Consider the following 22,278-nt stretch of genomic DNA (forward strand, 5'->3'; position numbering starts at 1 on the left):
GTAACAGCAAATTACACAAAAATCGAGAAACTGGTCGTAGTATTGAAAGGATCCTGGAAGTTTAGTTGCTGTCGCTCTTTTTTCAACAAAGTCCTCTTGGTGGTGTTTCGAAGATAGTGAATTGGAGAGTTCTGTTGGTATCCTTCCACAAGAATTTTTCGATCTCCCCAAAGTGTGTACATAGGTTAACGAGAAGTAGTTGGATCCTTCCCTTAGCCCTGCTAGCGGCCAATGCTTATGTGCCGGTTAAAAGCTTGTGATGTGGTTTGAGTATCTACGTTGATCACGGGAGACGCTTGTGAACATAATGAGTTTTAAAGTAGAAACAGGACTTAGTACTCAGTTGAAGGCAGCACTCTTCTTCCAGAATGCTGTGGTTAAATCATTCCGTAAATGAATTTTCTCAGACTTTCATAAGAAGTACCAGATTATGGCATAAGGAGCCTCATGGAATATAATTTTAATGTTGCTCCTTTCTCGTTTGTTTTTTTTCTTTTTATTGATTTATTATTTAGGAGAGTCTGCTCTACTTCCATAATTTTTACAATTTTCACTAGATACGTTGTCTAGTCAGCAAGATGGTTACAAGGACACACATACAACACCACATACCATAACCTAGTCTAGCTGACTGACTGAAATTAAGGATCTTAAAAGGCCGCTTCTGTACTAAATATGGTTTAATTCTATTTTGATTATACATAGATACAAGATAACCCAAAAACTCAAATCACTTGAATTCCTTATCGGTAAGAGGTGTTGGGGGTCTGAGTGCCAGGAAAATTGCTGATTTTGGAGGAATCTCGGGAAAACTTTAAACGATTATATCTCCGTTAATATTAAAAGTTTCGCAAAAGATAACCTAACTCGAGAGCACTGCTATTGGGGGAGGGTCTGAGCTTCTAAATGGTGTAATGGTTGGAGGGTCTGAATGCCAGGAAAATTGCTGATTTTTGGAGGAATCTTGGCAAAAACTTTAAACACTTATCTCTCGGTTAATATTGAGAATTTCGCAAAAAGGAGCTTAATTCGTGATCACTGCTATCGGGGGAGGGTCCGGGCTTCAAAATGGTATATAGGTTGGGGGGGTCTGGGTGCCCGGGAAATTCCTGATTTTTGGAGTAAAAAGAGCTTGAGAGCTTAATTCATGATCACTACTATCGGGGCAGGGTCCGAGCTTCAAAATGGTATATTGGTTGGGGGGTCTGAGTGCCAGGGAAATTGCTGATTTTTGGAGGAATCTTCGGAACAAATTTAAACGCTTATATCTCCCTTGATATTGAAAATTTCGCGAAAAGGAGCTTAATTCGTGATCACTACTATCGGGGGAGGGTCTGGGCCTCAAAATGGTATATAGGTTGGGGGGTCTGAGTGCCAGGAAAATTGCCGATTTTTGGAGGAATCTTGGCAAAAACTTTAAACACTTACATCTCCGTTAATATTGAAAATTTTGCAAAAAAGAGCTGAGTTCGTGATCACTACTATCGGGGGATGGTCTGGACTTCAAAATGGTATATTGGTTGGGGGGTCTGAGGGCCAGAAAAATTGCTGATTTGTGGAGGTATCTTGGCAAAAACTTTAAACATTTAGGTCTCCGTTAATATTGAGAATTTCTCAAAAAGGAGCTTAATTCGTGATCACTGCTATCGGGGGAGGGTCTGAGCTTCTAAATGGTATATAGGTTGGGGGGTCTGAGTGCCACGAGAATTGCTGATTTTTTAGAGGAATCTGGCGAAAAACTTTAAACGCTTACATCTCCGTTAATATTGACAAGTTCGCAAAAAGGAGCTTAATTCGTGATCGCTACTATCGGGGGAGGGTATGAGCTTCAAAATGTTGGCATGTTGGTTAGGGGCTCTGAGTGCCAGGAAGAGTGCTAATTTGGGGAGGAATCTTGGCAAAAACTTTAAACGTCTACATCTCCGTTAATATTGAGAAGTTCGCAAAAAGAAGTTCAATTCGTGATCACTACCATCGGGGAAGGGTCTGAGCTTCTAAATGGTATGTAGGTTGCAGGGTCTGAGGGTCTGAGCTTCTCGATGGTATATAGGGTGGGGGGTCTGAGTGCCAGGAAAATTGCTGATTTGTGGAGGAATCTTGGCAAAAATTTTAAACGTTTATTTCTCTGTTAATATTGAGAATTTTGCAAAAAGGGCTGGATTCGTGATCACTGCTATCGAAGGAGCGTCTGAGCTTCAAAAGGATATATAGGTTGGGGGGTCTGAGTGCAAGGAAAATTGCTGATTTGTGGAGGAATCTTGGCAGAAACTTTAAACGCTTACATCTCCGTTAATATTGAGAAGTTCGCAAAAAGGAGTTTAATACGTGATCACTACTATCGTTGAAGGGTCTGAGCTTCTATGATAAATGGTATATAGGTTGGGGAGTCCGAGTGCCAGGAAAATTGCTTTAACTTTACACATTTATGTCTCCATTAATATTGAGAATTTCGCAAAACGGAGCTTAATTCGTGATCACTGCTATCGGGGGAGGGTCTGAGCTTCTAAATGGTATATTGGGTGGGGGGTCTGAGTGCCAGCAAAATTGCTCATTTGTGGAGGAATCTTGCGAAAAACTTTAAACGCTTACATCTCCGTTAATATTGAGGATTTTGCAAAAAGGAGCTTAATTCGTGATCACTACTATCGGGGGAGGGTCCGAGCTTCAAAATGGTATATAGGTTGGGGGGTCTGAGTGCCAGGAAGAGTGCTAATTTGTGGAGGAATCTTGGCAAAACTTTAAACGCTTATATCTCCGTTAATATTGAGAATTTGGGAAAAAGGAGGCTAATTCGTGATCACTACTATCGGGGGAGGGTCTGAGCTTCTAAATGGTATATAGATTGGGGTGCCAGGAAAATTGCTGATTTGTGGAGGAATCTTGGGAAAAACTTTACTCGCTTATACCTCCCTTAATATTGACAATTTGGCAAAAAGGAACTTAATTCGTGATCACTACTATCGGGGGAGGGTCCGAGCTTCAAAATGGTATATAGGTGGGGGGGTCTTGGGTAGGTAGGTAGATAGCAGTGGCCACTCCGAGGAGCCCAATTAGCGCTTTGGTGCACCGTTTTGATGCCACAAACTCCTAAGACCATGACTGATGTTATAGGAGCAGGGAAACAGAGTCCAGCCGGCTCAGATATTCAGAGCCAACCCGTAGCATTCACGAAGGAAAGCAGCTCTCCCATCCTGCAGCTAGAAATCTCTTTGAGGTCCCCAAAGAATGGTTTACCCAGTGTCCGCAGTCTGACTCTAGCCAGAGCTGGGCAATCGCAGAGAAAGCGCATGAGGGTTTCCCTTCTTTCTCCGCAGCTTCGGCAATGCGAGTTGTAGGGTATGCCGAGCCTAGCGGCAGACCGCCGGAATCTTGAATGCATTTGCACGCGTCTGGCACAGGAGCTCTCGTGATCGGGCTATGTTATAAGCGGGCCAAATTCTCCTTGACTTGGCACAGCTTGTAAGCCTTCGCCATCTCAGGCCCACGGCTGCTAGGTAGTGCGAATAGACTCCGCCCCCGACAGCCGCCAGCGGAACACCGACTGTATTCGCCGAGGGACTGCCAAGAGCAGAGCCTTTCTGGCCAATCCATCAGCCCGCTCATTCCCCTCTATATTCCTATGCCCGGGAACCCAGAGGAGAGCGACCTTGAGCGTGCCGCCCAGATGGTTGAGCGCGTCTCTGCACTATCCCACCAGCCGGGAAGATGTCGTCGTTGAGTACAAGACCTTGATGGCTGCTTTGCTGTCGGTCAGAATGGGTATGTTATGCTTGGGGCTCGAATCACGCTCCAGCCATTGACAGACTTCCAATATCGCCAGCACTTCCGCCTGGAATACACTGCTGAAACCTGGGAGACCATACGACTTGGATACACTGTGTGTATTCGAGAAAACCCCCCCACCGACTTCATAGGTCATCTTTGATCCGTCCGTTAAGAATACTGTGTCATAGTCTTGCAACACGCCGCCGGTCTTTCACTTTGCCCTGGTTGGAAGGTCCACAGCAAAGTTTCTCGTGAAGTTCAGCTTGCGTGTGACATAGTCCGTGGGGGATGCCCAGATTTCTTGAGGTATTTCATCTAGGATGTTGCTGTGGCCGTAGGACTTCGCTGCCCAGCATCCGGACTCACGTAGTCTAACGGCACTGCACGCTGCAACATATTTTATGTGGAGGTCTAGGGGGACGAGATGCAGGAGCACATTGAAAGCATCTGCCGGGCAGGACTGAATCCCATTAAGCTTCGTTCTATTGTATTTCTTCTTCAAAGCCTGCCACCATACAATAGATCCGTACGTCAGGATCGGACGCACTACAGCGGTGTACATCCAGAGAACCATCCTCGGTCGGAGACCCCATTTCTTTGCAAAGATTCTTTTATAGGCATAGAAGGCTATACAGGCCTTCTTAACCCTCAGTTCTATGTTCAACCTCCAATTTAGCTTAGGATCCAGGATTACACCCAGATACTTCACATTAGAGGAAAGAACCAATCTTTGTTCATTCAGCCGTAATAGATGGAATTCAGCTATCCTTGTCTTGGTGGTGAATAGCATCAGTTGTGTTTTGGTTGGGTTTATGCTGAGTCCGCATCTTGCGGCCCACAGGCACACCTTTCGCAACGCTCCTTCCATGATGTCGCTCATAATGGACAGAAACATCCCTGATACTAATATCACCAAGTCGTCGGCATACGCCACCACCTTCACCCCGCTGCTGTCCAATGTACGTAAAATTTTGTCCATTACTATTAACCAGAGCACCGGTGAGATGGCACCACCCTGGGGCGTGCCTCTGTTCACAGCTCTGGTCAAGTGGTTGCCTCCCAGGTCGGACTGGATTATTCTGGTACTCAGCATGGATATAATCCAATGCGTGAGATACCCCTCCAATCCGATACCGGTCAAGGCTTCCTTGATGGCGTTGGTACTGACGTTGTTGAAAGCTTCCTCTATATCCAAGAAGGTAGCACGGGTATACAGCTTGTACTGCAGCGACCGCTCAACCGTGCCAATTACCTCGGGGAGAGCGGTTTCTGTGGATTTTCCTTTGAGGTAGGCATGCTGGGACTTAGAGAAAGGCGTTCTCTCCATAATCGTCCTTAAGTAAATGTCCAGGACGCGTTCTAGGGTCTTCGGTACGAAAGAGGTCAGGCTGATTGGTCGGAAGTCCTTCGGGGACTCATGACGGCGCCTGCCCGCTTTCGGTATGAAAACCACTCGTGCGCGCCTCCAGGACTGCGGTACGTATCCTAAAGTAATCTGCTGCTTCTGTAGCATGACTGGCTTTTTAAGGAAGGATGGGCTCTTATGTTCCTTGGACAGAATCTTACTGAGCCTCGCGGATTCACTAGTGCTTTCGATATTCCGACAATAGTCCAGTCAAGACCGCCTCTTGGCGGTCCTGATGGCCGACTTGTACTTCTTCAGGCAGTCCTTGTATGGCTGCCAGTATTTGTGCCTGTAGCAGATGTTGAAGATTTCTCTGGTCAACTACCTAAGACTAGATAGATCTTCATTCCACCACGGTGGCAGGGTCTTTTTGCTGTACTTAGCAGGGCACGAGACTTTATAGGCGGTATCGAATGACTTCTCCAGAGCCCCGACCTTTGACTCCAGTTCGTCTGTCGTGCCAATCCTACCAATTTGCGCGCCGGAGAGTTTGTTCTTAATTACCTGACCAAACTTTCTCCAGTCGATCCTCCTGGGGTCTCTAAAGGGCTTGGAGACCTCTGCGGTGAAATCTAGACTGAAGGGTATCCAACTGTGGACCCTCAGAATACCGTTGTCGGTTATTCGGGTGATATCAAAGACCTCCTCCCAATCGTCACAGTTCTCCGAGCAGGGGAAATGAAAGGTTGGTGTACTGCCCCTGTTACACACCGATAGATTTGAAGTAATAATAAAATCAAAGAATGACTCACCTCTTTCGTTGATTTCGGAGCTGCCCCAAAGCGTATGCCTTGCATTCGCGTCACAGACTATCAGCAGGTTGGCTTTCTTTGTTGTTATGTTGTTCGTCAGATGCTGTAGTTCTTTTGCCGGAGCTCATCGATCATGAGCCATGTAAGCCGAGGAAATATACACGTTCTCTGCCCCCGCCTGCTCCAGTTTGACCACAACTAGGTCACTGGAACTCAGGTCCTGGCACAGGAAAGCGGGGGGGTCTGAGTGCCAGGAAAATTGCGTTAATATTGAGAATTTCGTCTTTTGTCGTTTAAAAATGAATATGTCCTTATGTCGAGACTGGGTATATTTTGCTGTGAGAATTGATTGATAATCAATCAATCAAATAGTAGACATTGAAATCATCTATACAATGCAAAGTTAACCGATTTCGCGAATCTAGAATTAATTGAAATTAAAAAGTTTGATGGAATCTACAAGATTGCTGTTAGTAAAGCTGCTATTTTTAATTAGCATCATTTATACATTCCGTCCATTACACTTCTGCCTAGCGGCTCCATACAGACAATGGCGATTTTTTTTCCGTGTGTTTATAAAACTGAACTTTTGTTGTTGCTGCTCTTCAGTACATATATATTGAGCAGCAAAATGCAGTCATGTTTTAGTTTTGGTAATTTGCTATCAATCAGCAACCGGCAAAGTCGATTTTGGGATTGTAAGAAGGATGGTACTCCTTGCAGTGTTGTTCCCGGTAGTTTAGATCATATGAATAATTTTCGAGTCCATCTGCACATTATCGTAGTAGTTGCAAGATACCGGATAGGTTGTCCGAAATACGTTAGTTCCTTAATACTTCCCGGGGAGGAAAAATTACGAGAAATTAGACTGGAAAGTTTTTGATCCGGCCAGAGTTCTTGTGAGGAGTTTCGTCATGGCATTCGGGGATAAAACATTGAGAAGAAGAATTCGTGAAAACCCTAAACTGTGTGCAGTCAGAAAGACATTTGGATCCACAGTTTTTCTTAAGTTCATTTGTTTTGTTGTTTTGAAAATTAAATGGATGTGCAAGAAATGTTGAACTTATTTAGAAAGCAGTTCACAACTCCTCGCTCACATTGATTTATGGGGCGGTAACTTTGGCGACCAACATTAAGGACTTTGGTCTGGTTCGAAAGTTTAGAGCAAAGTTTCTCGTGAAGTTCGACTCGCGTGTAATGTAGTCTGTGGTAGATGCCCAAATTTCTCAAGGTACTTTGTCTAGGATGTTGCTATGACCGTAGGGCTTCACTGTCCAGCATCCGGACACACGTAGTCCGACAGTATATTTAATGTGGGCGTCTAGAGGGAACAAAATGTGGGAGTACATTGAGAGCACCTGTCAGGCAAGACTGCAGAACTCCGCTAGCACCTGTACACGTGGCTCATTGAATCCTATCCAGCATAAAGTACAAGATGATGAAGATGTGACGTCCAGAGAACCACCCTCTTCCAAAAATCCCATTTCTTTGCAAAGGTCCTCTTGCAGGCATGGAAGACTATACAGGCCTTCTTCACCAGCAGTTTTATGTTCAACCTCTAATTTAGCTTCGGACCCAGAATTTCACTCAGATATTTTACATTAGAGGAAAGAACGAATCCTGGCTGATTCAACCGCGGGATGAAGGCTTCCTTGATAGCGTTGGTACTAACGTTGTCGAATGCTCTCTTTATATCCAGAATGGCAGCTGTATACTGCTTGTACTGCAGTGATCGCTCAATCGTGCCAATTACGTGGTGGGTAGCGGTCTTTGAGGATTTGACTTTAAGGTAGGCGTGGTGAGACTTACAGAAAGGCGTTCTCTTCATAATCGTCCTTAAGTGGATGTTCAAGACGCTCCAAGGTCTTCAATACGAAAAAAGAAGAGGTTGATTGTTCGAAAGACCATTCAGTGTGAGAACGGATTTCGCTACGAAAACCACTCGCGCGGGTCTCCAAGACTGTGATACATGCCCCAAAGAAATAGAGCTCCGGAAAATCTCCACAGGCCACGATGCAACCCTTCTTTGCTGCTTCTGTGGCATGACTGGGATTATGCCATTTAGGACCAGAGATTGATATGCAGAAAAGCTGTTTATAGCCCAGCCGATTTTATCCTCGGTAATTACCGATTTGATAGTCTCGCACTTAAAAAAGGATGTTCTTGAAGCAGAATCTTACTGATCCTCGCGAATTCGCTGGGGCTTTCAATGTTGTGACAATAATCCAATCAGGACCGCCTCTTGGCAGTTTTGATGGTTGACTTGCACTTCTTCGAGCAGTTCTCGTACGGCTGCCAATATCTGTGTCTTTAGCGGATGTTGATGTCCTTGGTTAGATTTCTGAGGCTGGACAGACACTCATCAAACCACGGTGCCAGCGTCTTCTTGCTGTATTTACTAGAGCACGAGACGTTAAAGGCAGTTTCGAATGTCTTTTCCAGAGCCCGCAACTTTGACTCCAGTCCGTTTGACGTGCAAATCGCACCGGAGAGTTTGCTTTTGATAACTTTAATGAGCTTCCTCCAGTCGATTCTCCTAGAATCTCTAAATGGTTTGGAAACCCTTGCGGCGAGATCTAGACTGAAAAGTGTCCAACTATGATATGAGAATTGTCTCTGGTCAAACACTATCTAGTTCTCTACCCTAAAAATCCCATTATTGGTTAGTATACTCTACTATATACATCAAGGATTTCCTCCCAACAGTTACAATTCTCCGAGCTGGAAAAATGGAAGGTTAGTGTACCGCCCTGTTACACACCGATAGATTTGTATTAAAAATGAAATCAAAGATTGACCCACCTCTTTCGTTGATTTCCGAGCTATCTAAAGCGTATGTCTTACATTGGGGTCGCACCTGCTGCTATGGTGTTGAAGTTCTTTTGGCGGGGCTGATCTGGTCGTTAGCCATGTAAGCTGAGGAAATATATACGTTTTTCGCTTGCGCCTGATCCAATTTGACCACGACTAAGTAGCTGGAACTTAGCTTCGGACACCATAAAGTGTGCAGATTCTTTCTCGCAAGGGTACTTTCTCTATTCCAATAGCCTAGCCTCAACACTTGCCTACAGCTTGGCCTAGGCTAGTTAGCCATTAGCGGAATTGCCATCTGCCAGCGCCACACGCAGTTCGTGGCTCGTTAGCTGGCTATTGCTGCATACTTGTTTGCGGAGGTTACTTATCGTCCGAGCCCTTGCAAACTCTGTTCCCCTTATGATTTTTGTTCAACTTCGTCTTAAGATCCATTGTATTGAATGGCGTCAGGGTAAAGGTGTTATTTGAAACTGATGGTTCCCAAGGTATTCGGAGTTAGCTTACTAAAAACTAAACTCCCCATTGCCCACGCAGCCCTTAGCGTATGCTTTTCCACCTTGGCTTGGGGTCCTGTTGGCACTTTCTTCAGTGCAGGGAGGACGATCTCTGCTGCTATTGTTTCGTCTCATCATAATTATGCAACCTTGACCTGAAGCATAATCAAACCAGGCCACTGACTTGTTGTAATTATAATCAAGTGGTGATAAATCTGAATGGAGGTTCAAAAGGAACTGTGCATGGACATTGTTTGATATCTCTAAGAAAAGTGAAAGTTTCAAAGTTCTGTTATTTCCATTTACGTTTATTATGATTTTTATTTTCAGTTTTATCTGTTAATTAATTAATTTTTTGATTTAAGAATTTTTTCCCTGTTACCTCTTGACTTCCTCTAGACTTACTTATCGAGTTTTAAAGGTACTCTCGACCAATAGGGCTGAATGATTCTCGGATAGACTAGACACCGTAATAGTCATACATCTCTAAGGTTGCCGCGCGCCCTCTCTATTTTTCTAAATTTAACTTCGCATGATTTTTCATTGCACTTGACCTTGAAGACTAAACAACAGAATTTTCTGCCGAAAGAAACTTCATCCACGAACGATTACCGATCAATATCATCATCGGAGACACTCAGCTGGCCTCTGATGATTTGGAGCCACAGCCTTCTTGGGGGCTCCCAACCTACCTTGCCATATTGAAGCCTTCGTAATTCGAAATGCCCCGTTTTCCCTCTCCAGTTGATATCTGATCAATGCCGGACGAAAACCGAAACCATATTCAACTGATTAAGGCACCACTGTTGAAAACAATTAATTTTCTTTGTTGGAACTTCAAAAAAACATTTTGCCGAAAATGAATAATGCAACTGAAAAGAACTTTCAGTCCCCTACCTAAACCACGAGCAATCCTTTCCCTCACTAGGAGCGCGGCCATACAACGTATGGCCAAAATAAAATCCTAAATAAACGGAATCGGGTCAGTCAAACTTACCCATCTCGAGCACAATTTTAATAGCCGCACACGGGAGCAATATTGGCATTGTCAGATCTCACTTTTTCGATTTTGATTTTGATAAATGAATATTATAAGCAAATTTTCTAAAAGTTGTTTTTATACTACTAAAAATATTTGAACACAAAACAAATTTCCAACAAAACGCGCAAATAAATGCAATTTGCCAAGCCAATCCTCCCGCGACGCCTCAAGCATTCCGCACAAGCCGTGCAGCATTACAGCCTTATTAGGCTTAAGGATTCGTCTGCAGTCATAGTTGATATTCTGCAAATCTTTTAGTCATTACAATTTCCAACAAAGCTTGTATTTTTAATATTACTTTATTCTATAATTTAATGGACCATACTACCAGTCATGCTTGGGAAAATATAATTACCCGTCGAAAATTGTATGGGTATATCCAATAGGTTGTCCCGAAAGTTAATTATATTTTGCATTTCAAAGCAATGCCTTCCTGCCATTAATTATAGGGTGCAGCTGATACCATTTTCGAAATGCACCAGAATGCTGGACATACAATGCCATCCAATTAAAACTACGTAATGCCTCCTCATTCCCTTTGTATGTGCAAAAGTAAGTTAGCAAGTAAAATTATACGAGTATATGTGGTACGTATCCCTTTCCCTTCACATCTATCGGTCAAGAGGCTTCCCGCAACAAAGTAAAGTCCACATTACAGGTACAGGTATGATTTTCATCTTTGAGGGTCATTTATAATTCGATATGTTTTGCAATCTTAGCACATTTCCAAATATATGTTATAATACTAGAACCAAACATTCATGCAAACGTACATGCAGAAAGCATTCTACTATGCACCGACATCATATTCCGTAAGTTTTAGATTTGTGGCAGAGAAATAGACTAAGAGACTCGTCCTTAATTATTTCTGGCAGTAGGAATGCATGTACAGACAATAAGTATTCTATGAGTAATTCCAGCATGACATCCCTCAATGGAGTTGGAGTAAATGTATCTATGGTCGGGCTCTACGTGCAGAGATAGAAGGCATGTTAGTCAATTCACAGGTTCTTTCATGTATTATAAATATACAATAAGATCAATTGGGGTAAGTCGTAAAGTTACACGCATTCAAACATCATGATTGCCTTACACGCCTATAATAAAAGTGAATTCTTGGTTTACCAGCTTAGGATAAAGACTTATTTTGGAATGAGAACTTCCTCCTTAAAAACAGTATCGAGAATTTGTGTGATACCAGATGGCTTTCATGTACCTGGCCCAACTTGGTCTCCTAGCTCTGCTTTTGTATCTAAAACGAACCCAGTGTCAGATTGATGTTGACAGCTGTCACAACCCATGGCCAACAAGTCGTCCATTCTCCTATAGGAGAACAAAATTCTTCGCAGGGTTCTTCTCTCGAACGGGGCTAAGGGCCCGTCTTCGCATTTTATCTTGCTTAGAACCCATGTCTTCAACGAATGCATGAGGATTGACAAAACGATTGTCTTGTGCAGTAAGCGCTGTGGTCCTAAGGTAAGACGTTTCGAGCGGAACAGCTTTTGCAAGCTGTAATAGGCTCTATTGGTTGTCAACAACCGTGCAACCGTAGATAGGCAAAAATATGAAAAGTTTTAAAATGATATTATCCTACCTTTATCATCTTGAGTTAATCAGTGCCACTTGATATTGTTGCTTTGGTTTTGCACGCCGACGTTACCACCGCGGATTTCATCTCGCCGTCATTGATGCGCCTTCCAAGATCTCGCGGCAATCGCTGCTTGCTCAACCAGGATGAAAGTAGCTTGCATAATTCGAGCTGATCCTCCCGCATTTATATCAGGCGATAGAGCTTTCTCCTATCAGAATAGGCCAGTAGTTGGATGGGCTTGAAAAGATAGTGCCTCTTAATAATAATCGTTGCGCAACAACCCATGTTGGATCAGGACCTTGAAGTGTGTTAGAGCACTTCATTCAAGATCATAACGGTACACTACAGTAGACTGTAGGAGGCAATGTGGTCAGCATTACGCTCGACCGAGATTATTACCTTGATTTGACTCAGGTACTCATTCACAGCTGAGTCAACTGATATCCGACGTCAAATCACGATACACATCCCACTGCTACCAGCGAGATTTGAACCGCGACCTTCCGTACGACAGCCTTGCGCTTTAACCTAGTGCCTCTTGCATTTGATTAAAAAAAGGGATGTATTAGAGGGCGTTGCTTTGTCTTAGCCCGGTCCTGATGGTAAGAGGCTTTGCAAATGATCCTGCTGCCTTTATCTCGACCTCGCACATTGGTCAGGGTTAACCTAGTCAATATTATTAATTTAGTCGGAATACCCATTTCTCCCATGGCCGTGTAGTATGCTGTTATAGGGCTCCATAAAATCGATGCAAATAAGAAATAAAAATTGATCTATTAGTGGTTTGCCTGGAGTGAAGCCTATTTGGTATGGGTCGATAATATTGGGGGCGTATCGGGCTATCCATCCTAGAAAAATAGTGGTGGGTGTCTTGTAGATGGTATTGAGTAAGATGATACTTCCATATTTGCTGACAATCCCTAGTTTCCAATCGTCAGGCATCGGCTCGGTATCCCAAACTTTAAGCATATGTTGACAAGCCGTTTGGCATGATCGTCTTTAAATATAACTAGGTTAGATATAATTGCATTGACTCTTACAAACCTTTGATTCTGACTTTCATAAATTGCGTAGACTGCTTCCTCCATGCTTGATGGGGGCAGCATTCGTCCATTTGTGGGACCTCCAAAAACCGATTTTTCAGTTACTAAGCAGTTCATAAAAATACTTGATCCACCGCTCCTGTCGATCCATGCTGTCGAGGATCAAGTTAACCTCTTTTTCTAGGCAGATTAAACATGGAACATATGCACTTAATGGCTTGAACTCTGCTGATCTATTGATGAAACTTCAGCTGGTGCAGTTGCTCTCTGCATTTTACGAGTTCACAAAGCTGTTGGTCTCTTTCTCTTTTGAACACTTCGACCCCTTACGAGTCATCTTACAAAAATTCACCCGCCCTTTTCGATGCTTGGGTCCGCAACGGATCCTGAAAAATATACCAAAAAGGGATTTTACGGTTATCGAAATATCCCACACACAAGCTACACCTGAAAAAATAATGGGTCGACCGCGAGCGTGGAGTCGTAAAACTCCGGATCCGAGTATCACGATCGAAATGGAGACTCCAGGACGCATCACATCCCCGATCAATGTTTTAGCTGCCTCAGATGTATTATAAGGTACGAGGTTCCCACCCTGCTCTGATATCCTCCGGCCATGTTATTGCAAGAAGTCCCTTCTTAGAAAGAGTTTTGCGGGACTACAGAGGGCTAGTGGAAGAAGAAGGTGCTCTGATGTTTATCCACCTTCAAAAATCTTATCACCGCCAGCCATCAGGTGTCACTTCCCTTCCAATTCTAATTCTAAAGTCCTCAATTTGAGACCACTCCACATTACGAAAAGGATCCTTAGGAAAACTACTAGAAGAAAGAAACGCACAACAAAAATTAAATATCACGTAAGATATTTTCACGCGCATTTCCCAAGAAACGTAATCCTCTACCGTCTGCTTTCCGTTCTTAATTCATCGGCCCGAAATTCCAAAAAGTCATCCGACACTTTTAGCATTAATCCATACTTGAAACTAAATAGTAGATAGAACTCCTTTCTATGCTTAAACCTATTAATTAATAATTAATCTTAAATTGGCTCTCTGCTGCTAAACACGGGCACAAGCTTTACCAAGATCACCAGATCCGCAAAGGGTAATTATTTATCTGGTTCTTTGAGTGTTGCAGTCTGGAAATTTTATGATTTGGATCATCAAAAGTCCACGCTTTAGGTTTCATCTAAAACAACTCAAGTCACCCTCAATCTCCGAAATTTACCTCCACAATGGTGCCTTCCGTGCGGCAGCAAAATCTTTTCGGTACTCCTAGGTCCAGCTGATCAGTTGTTCCTCCACTAGCCGGTCCCGATCTGGCTAAATTTGGCCTTGAACTCCGGAGTTTATATCCGCTCAGCGACAACAACAATACCATATGCCCTGTTCAGAAACAAAGGAACGGCTAGAGCATGCACTCAAAAACACGGTGATCCCTTCGCTATGTTGGCACGTTGCGTTACCAAAACACAAGGCGAAGAATATGTCATCAATGCCACCAAGCCGCGACCACTACAACTTTTCTGTGATTTTCGGCGAGGATTGGAGTTGGTTTTGCTATTCGAGTTTGGAGTAGCATGCTAATGGGATAGCGATGCAAGATAACGATCGAAAGTGGTCCTCCTATTTGTTTTGACATTCCTCAAGGCTGACAGGTAGTGGCGTTTCATTATTACATGATAAATTTGGTTCAAGGCGGTCTCATCTCATAAATTGTAGACGGCTTTGCGATGATTGTGAATTGCTTTTTGGAGGATTTTAAGGTACGAAACCTAGTCAAGACTATATCTTGTAACCGGTATTGTTTCTTCTTGTTATCGGTGACATTTTCCATGCTGCCGGTGGCCATGGTGGGATTCAATGGGTGATAATATCTTTCCTCAAACACCTCGACTACGCTGCTGACTTGCTCTCTCACCGGCTCATGACCAAATGGTTCTGGATTACAAAAAAAGGCGAGTAGAGTTTTACTAAAGATAAACACCAACAAAACTAAGGTTATATGTCGAAGGGGTCATAGCCCATCGGTCTTCTGCATCAATAGAGATAGTATCGAAGGCGCCTATCAATTTGTATACCTAGTAACCGTGGTCTCAACTGACGGTGGCATCGAACTGGATGTTTCCCGACGCTACAACAGCGCTAGATTCGTTTTTGCTGCCCTGTTTAAAATCTGGAAATGCAGTTAGCTCAACACTAGGATCAAGCTGAGACTGTCATGTGCTTACGTTCTTTCTCTGTTGCTATATGGGAATAACACATGGAAAGTGAACCCCTCTGTTGCCCAAAAGCCCCAAGCTTTCGTCAATACCTGTCCACACCGTATCATCGGAGGGTGCTGGTCTTACAGTATCTTAAACTGATAACTTGATGGGCGCACAGGCCTGCGATCGAAAACGGAAGTGGCAGTGGATAGGTCACAGAGGCACATTAAAGAAAGCGACAATTTCATTGCGGTCCATGCCACTCTACCAAAATGGCCGACGAATGGGTCGTCCCAAGGACACTTGGCGCAGAACAGTAGAAGTGGACTGCGAGGATCTTGGGAAGTCGTAGGAGGTGCGAAGAGTATTTCAGATAATCGCGAATGATGTCGCGTAGGTGTGGATGACGCTCTGTACGCAACCAAGGGGTGAATGGCAATGATATATGGGAATGTATCGCTTGAATACAGGCTCCATCCCTACTTGAATGTTAAATTCTCTAAATAGGACTTTCACATTATACCTGTAGCAGGCTTCGGAAATTGTAGTAAATTCCCACTACGAACATAGGCGAAATAATATATGATGTAGTGACTCTCAGAGAAACTAATCCCAGTCCTGCGCATCTATTGTAACGCTGTGACCTCAGACTTGTATTGGGGCAAGGTATTGGTTAGTTGCTAAGCAGCTTTCGATTTGCACAAAGAGCGTACGTTCCATGAGAAGATACCCAAATCGTCGTAACAATTATTTTCCATGTAGGATAAATGGTCCTACACAACCATCAACCGGAAGAACTAGTTGACACCGTTTGCCCCGTTTTTAAGCGCGGATGGCTCGCCTTCATCTTTCTCTCTCTGCTGTCTCTGGTTAAGAGAACACTCCCAGCGATCGTCACGTGTATGGTACTTAGACGTAATTTAGGTTCGACAAGGTTGAGTGCTTTTTCTAAAATGGTTAGAGCAACTGACACCGTGTTGTATATTTTTGACACGATAATAGGTGTCCACTCTGGACCAGGCGTCAATAAACGCTACAAACCTCCGTTCCCGCTCAAAGGCCATCGAAATCGTCATTCCATCAAAAACAGGATCTTCTATTATTTCGTAGACTTTTGGAGCGAAATCGCATCAACTGCTACCTGTTGAGCTTGATTTTACCAGTCAGGATATGCACAGTCACATTCAATAATTCGTCGTTATGCGGACATCAGGCTTGTCCACCTACATGTTGAGTTCCGTGCCATAGCCGTAAACGTTTTACCTCGGCTTTGCTATCATAGACCGTCGTGTTGTCGGTGAAAAAGTGGTACAATTTCGGGCTGTGAGAATGAACGATCGAACTTTTTAATGTTCCTCGAATAAACCACCACAGATCAATGATATTGTAAATATATAGGACTATCCTCCGAAATAGCATAGCAAAGAATATTCTGTATGTCACCAAGAGAAATCGTACCTGATCTCTATTGGTGACAGGTGACAGGACAGAAAATGTATCCAATGTCATTAGAAGTAACATGATCGGATCTAGTAACAAACCCCAGAAAAATATTAGGGCATCCACCTCAGTCGACGTGGCAAGACGGGCCCCGGTTCTGTCAAAAAATGGGCAAGGGTTCTTGACAGCAAGCAAAACAAATACATGTCAGCATGCTAAATATTGGCAACCTAACTAGAAAGAACGAGGAACTCGCAAGAGCCCATCCGAAAAGGCGCATTGATATCTGCACTCTGCAAGAAACCCGATGGTCTGGTGCCAAAAGCTGCGACTTGCCTTCTGGCAACTTCTTGATGCAAAGACCTGCAACGTGCCTGGTGATGACTATATCACCTTAATGGTCATATGGGTGAAGAGGCAGACGGTAACAGGTGCCATGGAGGAAAAGAGTTTGGAGCGCGCAATGATGTGGTGTTCTTTGTGATCGACGTATCAACGAACATTTCAAAGTCTAAAATTTACCGCAATGTAATCCGTTCTATGACCCTTTATGGTTCTGAGTATAGGCCGACTATAAAGGACAATGAACGGCGCCCTGCGGCAATGGAGACGGAGATGGTGCGTTGGACAAGCTTTGATCGCATCCGAAATAAGGATACCTGCAATCGACATGGTCACATACTTCGCCCTAACGAGAACTCACTTGCCAAGATTGGTCTAGACATCGAAGTGGATGGTAAACGACCAAAAACTGACTGAAACAACGGTGGCTTGATACCCTGGATGGGCATTTGAAAGCCTGGCGATTGCATCCAGGCACAAATGATGCCTATGGACCAGCAGTCAGGCACTGACTCCTTGCCCCATACTTTGTGCGCTAATAAACGGTCCGCTTGATGAAGTTTGTCACCTTCATATTTTGCTAGATCTACTAATATATGTTTGGAGCTAGCGCCCTTGTGATTTCCGTGGTGGTTTGAATGAACGCTTTCTTCGATGGTTGATGGCGGTATTAACATTTTATCAGTATTGACATTTTCAGCTGACAGAACTCAACTCAACTGATTTACTGTTAAGTAATGCACCAAAGAGATTTACCCATCACCTTAATATGTCCGTTCAACTAGAGATTAAGCTCTTGTCTTAATTATAACTGGAGGCGCAGAATGATATATACTGCTGCCTAATATTTACTTTTCGGTAAAATTTTTGCGTTTATTTTGGCTTCTCCCTGTTCTTACTGCTTCCACGGATTAATCGGTATTCTCAGACTTCTTTCTTTTGTCTGTAAAATTGTTTTTCAGCTCGTTGAAGTTCCCGGTAATCCTCTAACCGTACCTGCGTTCATTAAGGGTGCTGCCTGGCTTGGCTGAACTTGAAACCATAATAAAGTCAGTCAACTGGTTGTCCTCCTTTGCGTAATATCCGAAAAGCTTGCATCCCTTCTTCACTGTGATGCGTCTGGTAATTCCAAGGCAACCCACTTGTCAGCCATACTGGAATAGTGCGTTCCACTCCATAGTATAACCCACAAAGGGGTTGTCACCCTTTCTATTCAATGCGGCCACAGCATCTGGCCCGTAGCCAATTAATTTCGTCATTATTGCCTTAGATCAGAATACCCCACTGACATAACAGCGATGGTGAATTGATAAACCCCCTCGATGGTTTCCCCGTTAATGCAAATAGGAAGTATGTGATGACCAGTCAGACTAAGAACTTTGATTTTGTTCGTGTTTATCTACAACTCTGCTTGCTCCCTTTTCCAAATACAGTGCCATTCAGCAACAATTCATGATTCGATGGGAGGGCAATCGTATGTCATCAGTATGTTCGAGGTTTCTGAGGAAAGCTGGCATAGTTCATTGTGTGAAGGGGTCACATGCCCCAGGCAAGTTAGCATGAGGAACGTCAGCGATAACGAGAAGAAAAGGTAGCGACTTGCTGGAAAGTCAGTAGGTTTTCTACATTGCGATCAGCAATACATTTAGGAGTTCTCTTCTGAATATGCTTCATAAAAGGGGGTCTGACGTTGCCCTCGAAAGTGGCAATCATCTGAAGAAAGTTATAAGACTTGGCTGACCACGGAGACGTGGAGGCGGATCGACGAACGTGAGATGTTGAAAGCTTTGATGGTGGTTGAAACCGGGGACGCACCACAACTGAAAAATTAAGAGAAGTACAGCATAGTGTATGGCAAGGCAAAGAAAATTCCACCATTATATTGGTGAGTGATGGAAATTGGTCACTTATACTAAGCAACTATTTTCAGAAATTACCCAACGACAAAAATCTAAAAAAAAATCATGATAACTCCACTATACTTCGCATAGAGCTCAAAGGACTTCCCAATAATATGTAGGGCATATACGATATGAAACATGATACTGGAAAGTTTAGTTAAAATTCTACCATAATTAGCAAAGCTACAATAGGTTAAACTTGGCTCTTATGCGTGAACTTACAAATATTCAACATATCTACCCTTCGAGCTATGTAAACCATATGGGACCATATGGTAGTTCATATGGTTCATATCCTCGTGTATCCTTTCACAAAAAAGCCATAAAACCAGTCGAACTTTCCCTTTCCGACTTGATTTTTGATTAGGAACTGATAGGATGGTTTTTACGGATTAAGATACTTTTTCGCTTCGTAGAGAAATGAATAAGATAGCAAAATGTCCCCATGTACACAAAAGAAACCGATCCCAATAACATTGTATCTACACAGAACCTAAAGGAAAAGAAAGGCAAAACTTCACCTCCAATTTTCACTGACTACTTTTGCTTTTCCACTTTTAAATTTCCTCAATCTAACTTTTTTTGCAGGTTTCGAATCTACTTCCAGCGGGCGATTTGCTGTCTGTGTTTCAATTCAATGAAGCCATCATCGCTTCGGAACGATTCACCAAGTACGATACTCCGTCATAAAAGTGTAGCTATAAGACAGCATAAAGATTCAGGTCTCCCTTTAATATAAGTCTAATCCGTTACTAATTTTCCCACCCCCCATGCAGGTCTGCACTATGACAATAAAGTGAGGTGGAATCGAAGTACAATTGAAACGCAAATTCAAAATGGCAACTGCACTGTAAACGAAGAGGTCGTCAGGATTTCCATTCAACAGGACTCCAACGAAAAAAGCACCAGTCAATCAACGGGAATAAGATCCAAATTCAATAATTTGAGTGAAGTGAAAATCTATTCGTCGGGTAAGAATCACCACAAGGCGTCGGAGCTGATAGTTTCCTGACATAGTTATTAAAATGTGGTGTATCATTAATTGCGTTGTATTTACAAATATGGAGTTTCTGTAATATACCGTAATTCTAATTGTTTTTATCAACGCTATTTTTGTAATAAATGTTTAGTGGTGACGGAGTCACCCACTTACTCCTTGAAACCAAGTCTATTTTTGTTAAGGTGGTGGGACCGAGATGCCAGGTATGGTAGGTATTACTTCCCGTTCCAATTAACGTCGTGGTTCATCGTTTTGGTGCTAAAAGCTCGTAAGAGCATAATTTCTGCGAGAAGGACAAAAAGAACGGAATCAGGTTCAGGTCACCAAATCTTCCTTCACGAAAGATAGCGATTCCGTAGATCTCTTCGAGGTCCCTAGAGATTTTTTTTATGTTTATTTTTACTGTTCGCAGGCTGCCTCTTGCTGAAGCTAGGCAGTCACAACGAAAGTGTCTGATGGTTTCCATCTCCACTCCAGAACTTCGACAATACCCTACAGGGTATGCCGTATCTGACAGCATGGTCGATAAGGAATACTGCGTCGTGGTTCCGCAGCACATAGCTGGTCTTTCACCCTGCCTTGATATTTGGTCTAGAATATTACTATGGCCGGAATGGTCCGCTCCCCACCATCGAGATTCACACAGTCTACAACAGTGTATGCTACAACGTATCTAACAAAAACGTCCGCTAAATGGCAGTGCCGAATTCCACTGACACCTGACACTGACTAACATAGTTCGTTAGAATAGGATGAACCGCAACTGTGTCCTCTAAAGGACTACCCTCGGCTAAAGATCTCATTTTCCCATGATAGCCTTCTTGGAAACATCAAAAGCTATACAGGCCTTCTCAACCCTCAATTTTTAACCTCCAGGCTAACTTAGAATCCTGCTACGGGAATTCGGGTATCTTTGCCTTGCTGATGAATAGAATCAGCTCAGATTTGGTTGGATTTGCTCGTCATCATGCAGCCCATCTCGTTAATACCGGAAAGAAATATCCCCGTCACCTATATCATCAATTCGACGGCATACCCCACCAGCTTCGCCCCACTACAATTCGGTATTCATCACTGTCAACCACAGTCGTCCTTCTACCCGCAGTCATAGTCGAGCAGGTACTTCTAAGATTAGATCGCATTATCCTCGTTCCCAGCATAAATATAATACTTCTGGGTAAAGTCTCTTTCACGCCTTTAGTACTCACATTGTTGGCTCCATTTATATCCAAGAAAGCTTCCAAGATTCCGACTACCCAGCCTTGTTAATTACCCTGTGAGGCGTCTCTGAGGATTTGCCTTTCAGGTAAGTGGGCTGAGATTTAATGAGGAGGAATCTTTTCACGATATTTTTCGAGTGGATGTCCCGGACGCGCACTTTAGGACATGCAACACGGAAGAGGTTTGTCTCATATGTCGAAAATTGTTCATTGACTTATGACGACGCCTGCTCGCTTTTGATATGAAAACCATCTATGCCCTTCTCTATGAATGCTGGAATGAAATCCTTTAAGACGTCGAGGCCTGAAGATTTATATGTAGTAAAGCTGCAGCTAACCCCGCTGGTTTTATCCTCCGTGATTACCGATTCGATATTCTCAAACGACTAAGCGTTCATTACCTTCAACCCGGGTTTTGACTCCAAGTCCTCGTCGCTAATGAAGAAGTGCATCTGGACTAGCAACTCTAGGATTGCATCTGAAAATTCGGCCCATCAACGCTCCGACTTTTCTACGAAAGATTGGCTCCAATATTCCTTCGCCAGAATTCAGTTGAGTATCTCAGAATCACCTGGGTTTCGATGCAGGCCTGATGGCTTAGTTACCCCTTCAGACGGTTTTTGTATGACTGCTAGTATTTACGCCTGCGCCAGATTAGACAGGTCTCCGTTCCACCGTAGTGGCATTTTATTTCCCTGTATACGTCCAGGCATGATACTCCAAATACAATTTTGAATGCCTTCTCAGGGTTCCAACTTTTACCTTCAGTTCGTCTTTCGTACGGATGTTACCATAGAGAGTAACGGAGCGTATGTTCTTGATAAATTGACCAAACGTTCTCTTGCTGATCCTCCTGGAAGATAGCAAACCTCTAAAGTGAGTTCCACATTAAAAAATATCCAGCTTTGATCCGAAAAAGGATCGCAATCAGGCACTATCGAGTTCGCTACCCTGAAAGTCATATTGTCAGTTAGTAGGGTGATATTAAGGGTACCCAAACCGTCGATATCAGGAAGGAGACAGGCCTCAGTGGCGCAACGCTAAATGGAATATACAAAACTAGAAGACGACCTACGAAGGCTCAGGACAGAACCAAGCCTTCAATATCAGAGCCAAGAAAGCAGAGAACAACGGAAATCTTCCGCAAGGGAGAAATGCTTCCAAGAAACCATAATCCAAGTTTGACTTATTGGCATTGATGAAAGGAACAAGTGGTTTCCAAAATACCGGTATTTGCAAGATTAATAAATATTACTGGCGAAT

General features: G+C 43.4%; 1 protein-coding gene across 2 annotated transcripts in view; it reads left to right on the forward strand.

Moving 5' to 3' along the window:
• The window catches only part of LOC119659813 (tachykinin-like peptides receptor 86C), a 491,301-nt gene extending 471,410 nt beyond the window's left edge, over positions 1–19,891 (forward strand). The window contains exons 8-9 of one of the 2 annotated variants that reach the window (XM_038068094.1): positions 19,384–19,517; positions 19,572–19,891. In XM_038068094.1, coding sequence (XP_037924022.1) covers positions 19,384–19,517; positions 19,572–19,807 — 370 coding nt within the window. In that variant the 3' untranslated portion in view covers positions 19,808–19,891. The remainder of the gene's footprint in view (positions 1–19,383; positions 19,518–19,571) is intronic. The other variant, XM_038068095.1, reaches the window with a different exon arrangement.
• Positions 19,892–22,278: the final 2,387 nt, after the last annotated feature.

Source organism: Hermetia illucens, chromosome 6 (assembly GCF_905115235.1).
Source record: "Hermetia illucens chromosome 6, iHerIll2.2.curated.20191125, whole genome shotgun sequence".
NCBI lineage: Eukaryota > Metazoa > Arthropoda > Insecta > Diptera > Stratiomyidae > Hermetia > Hermetia illucens.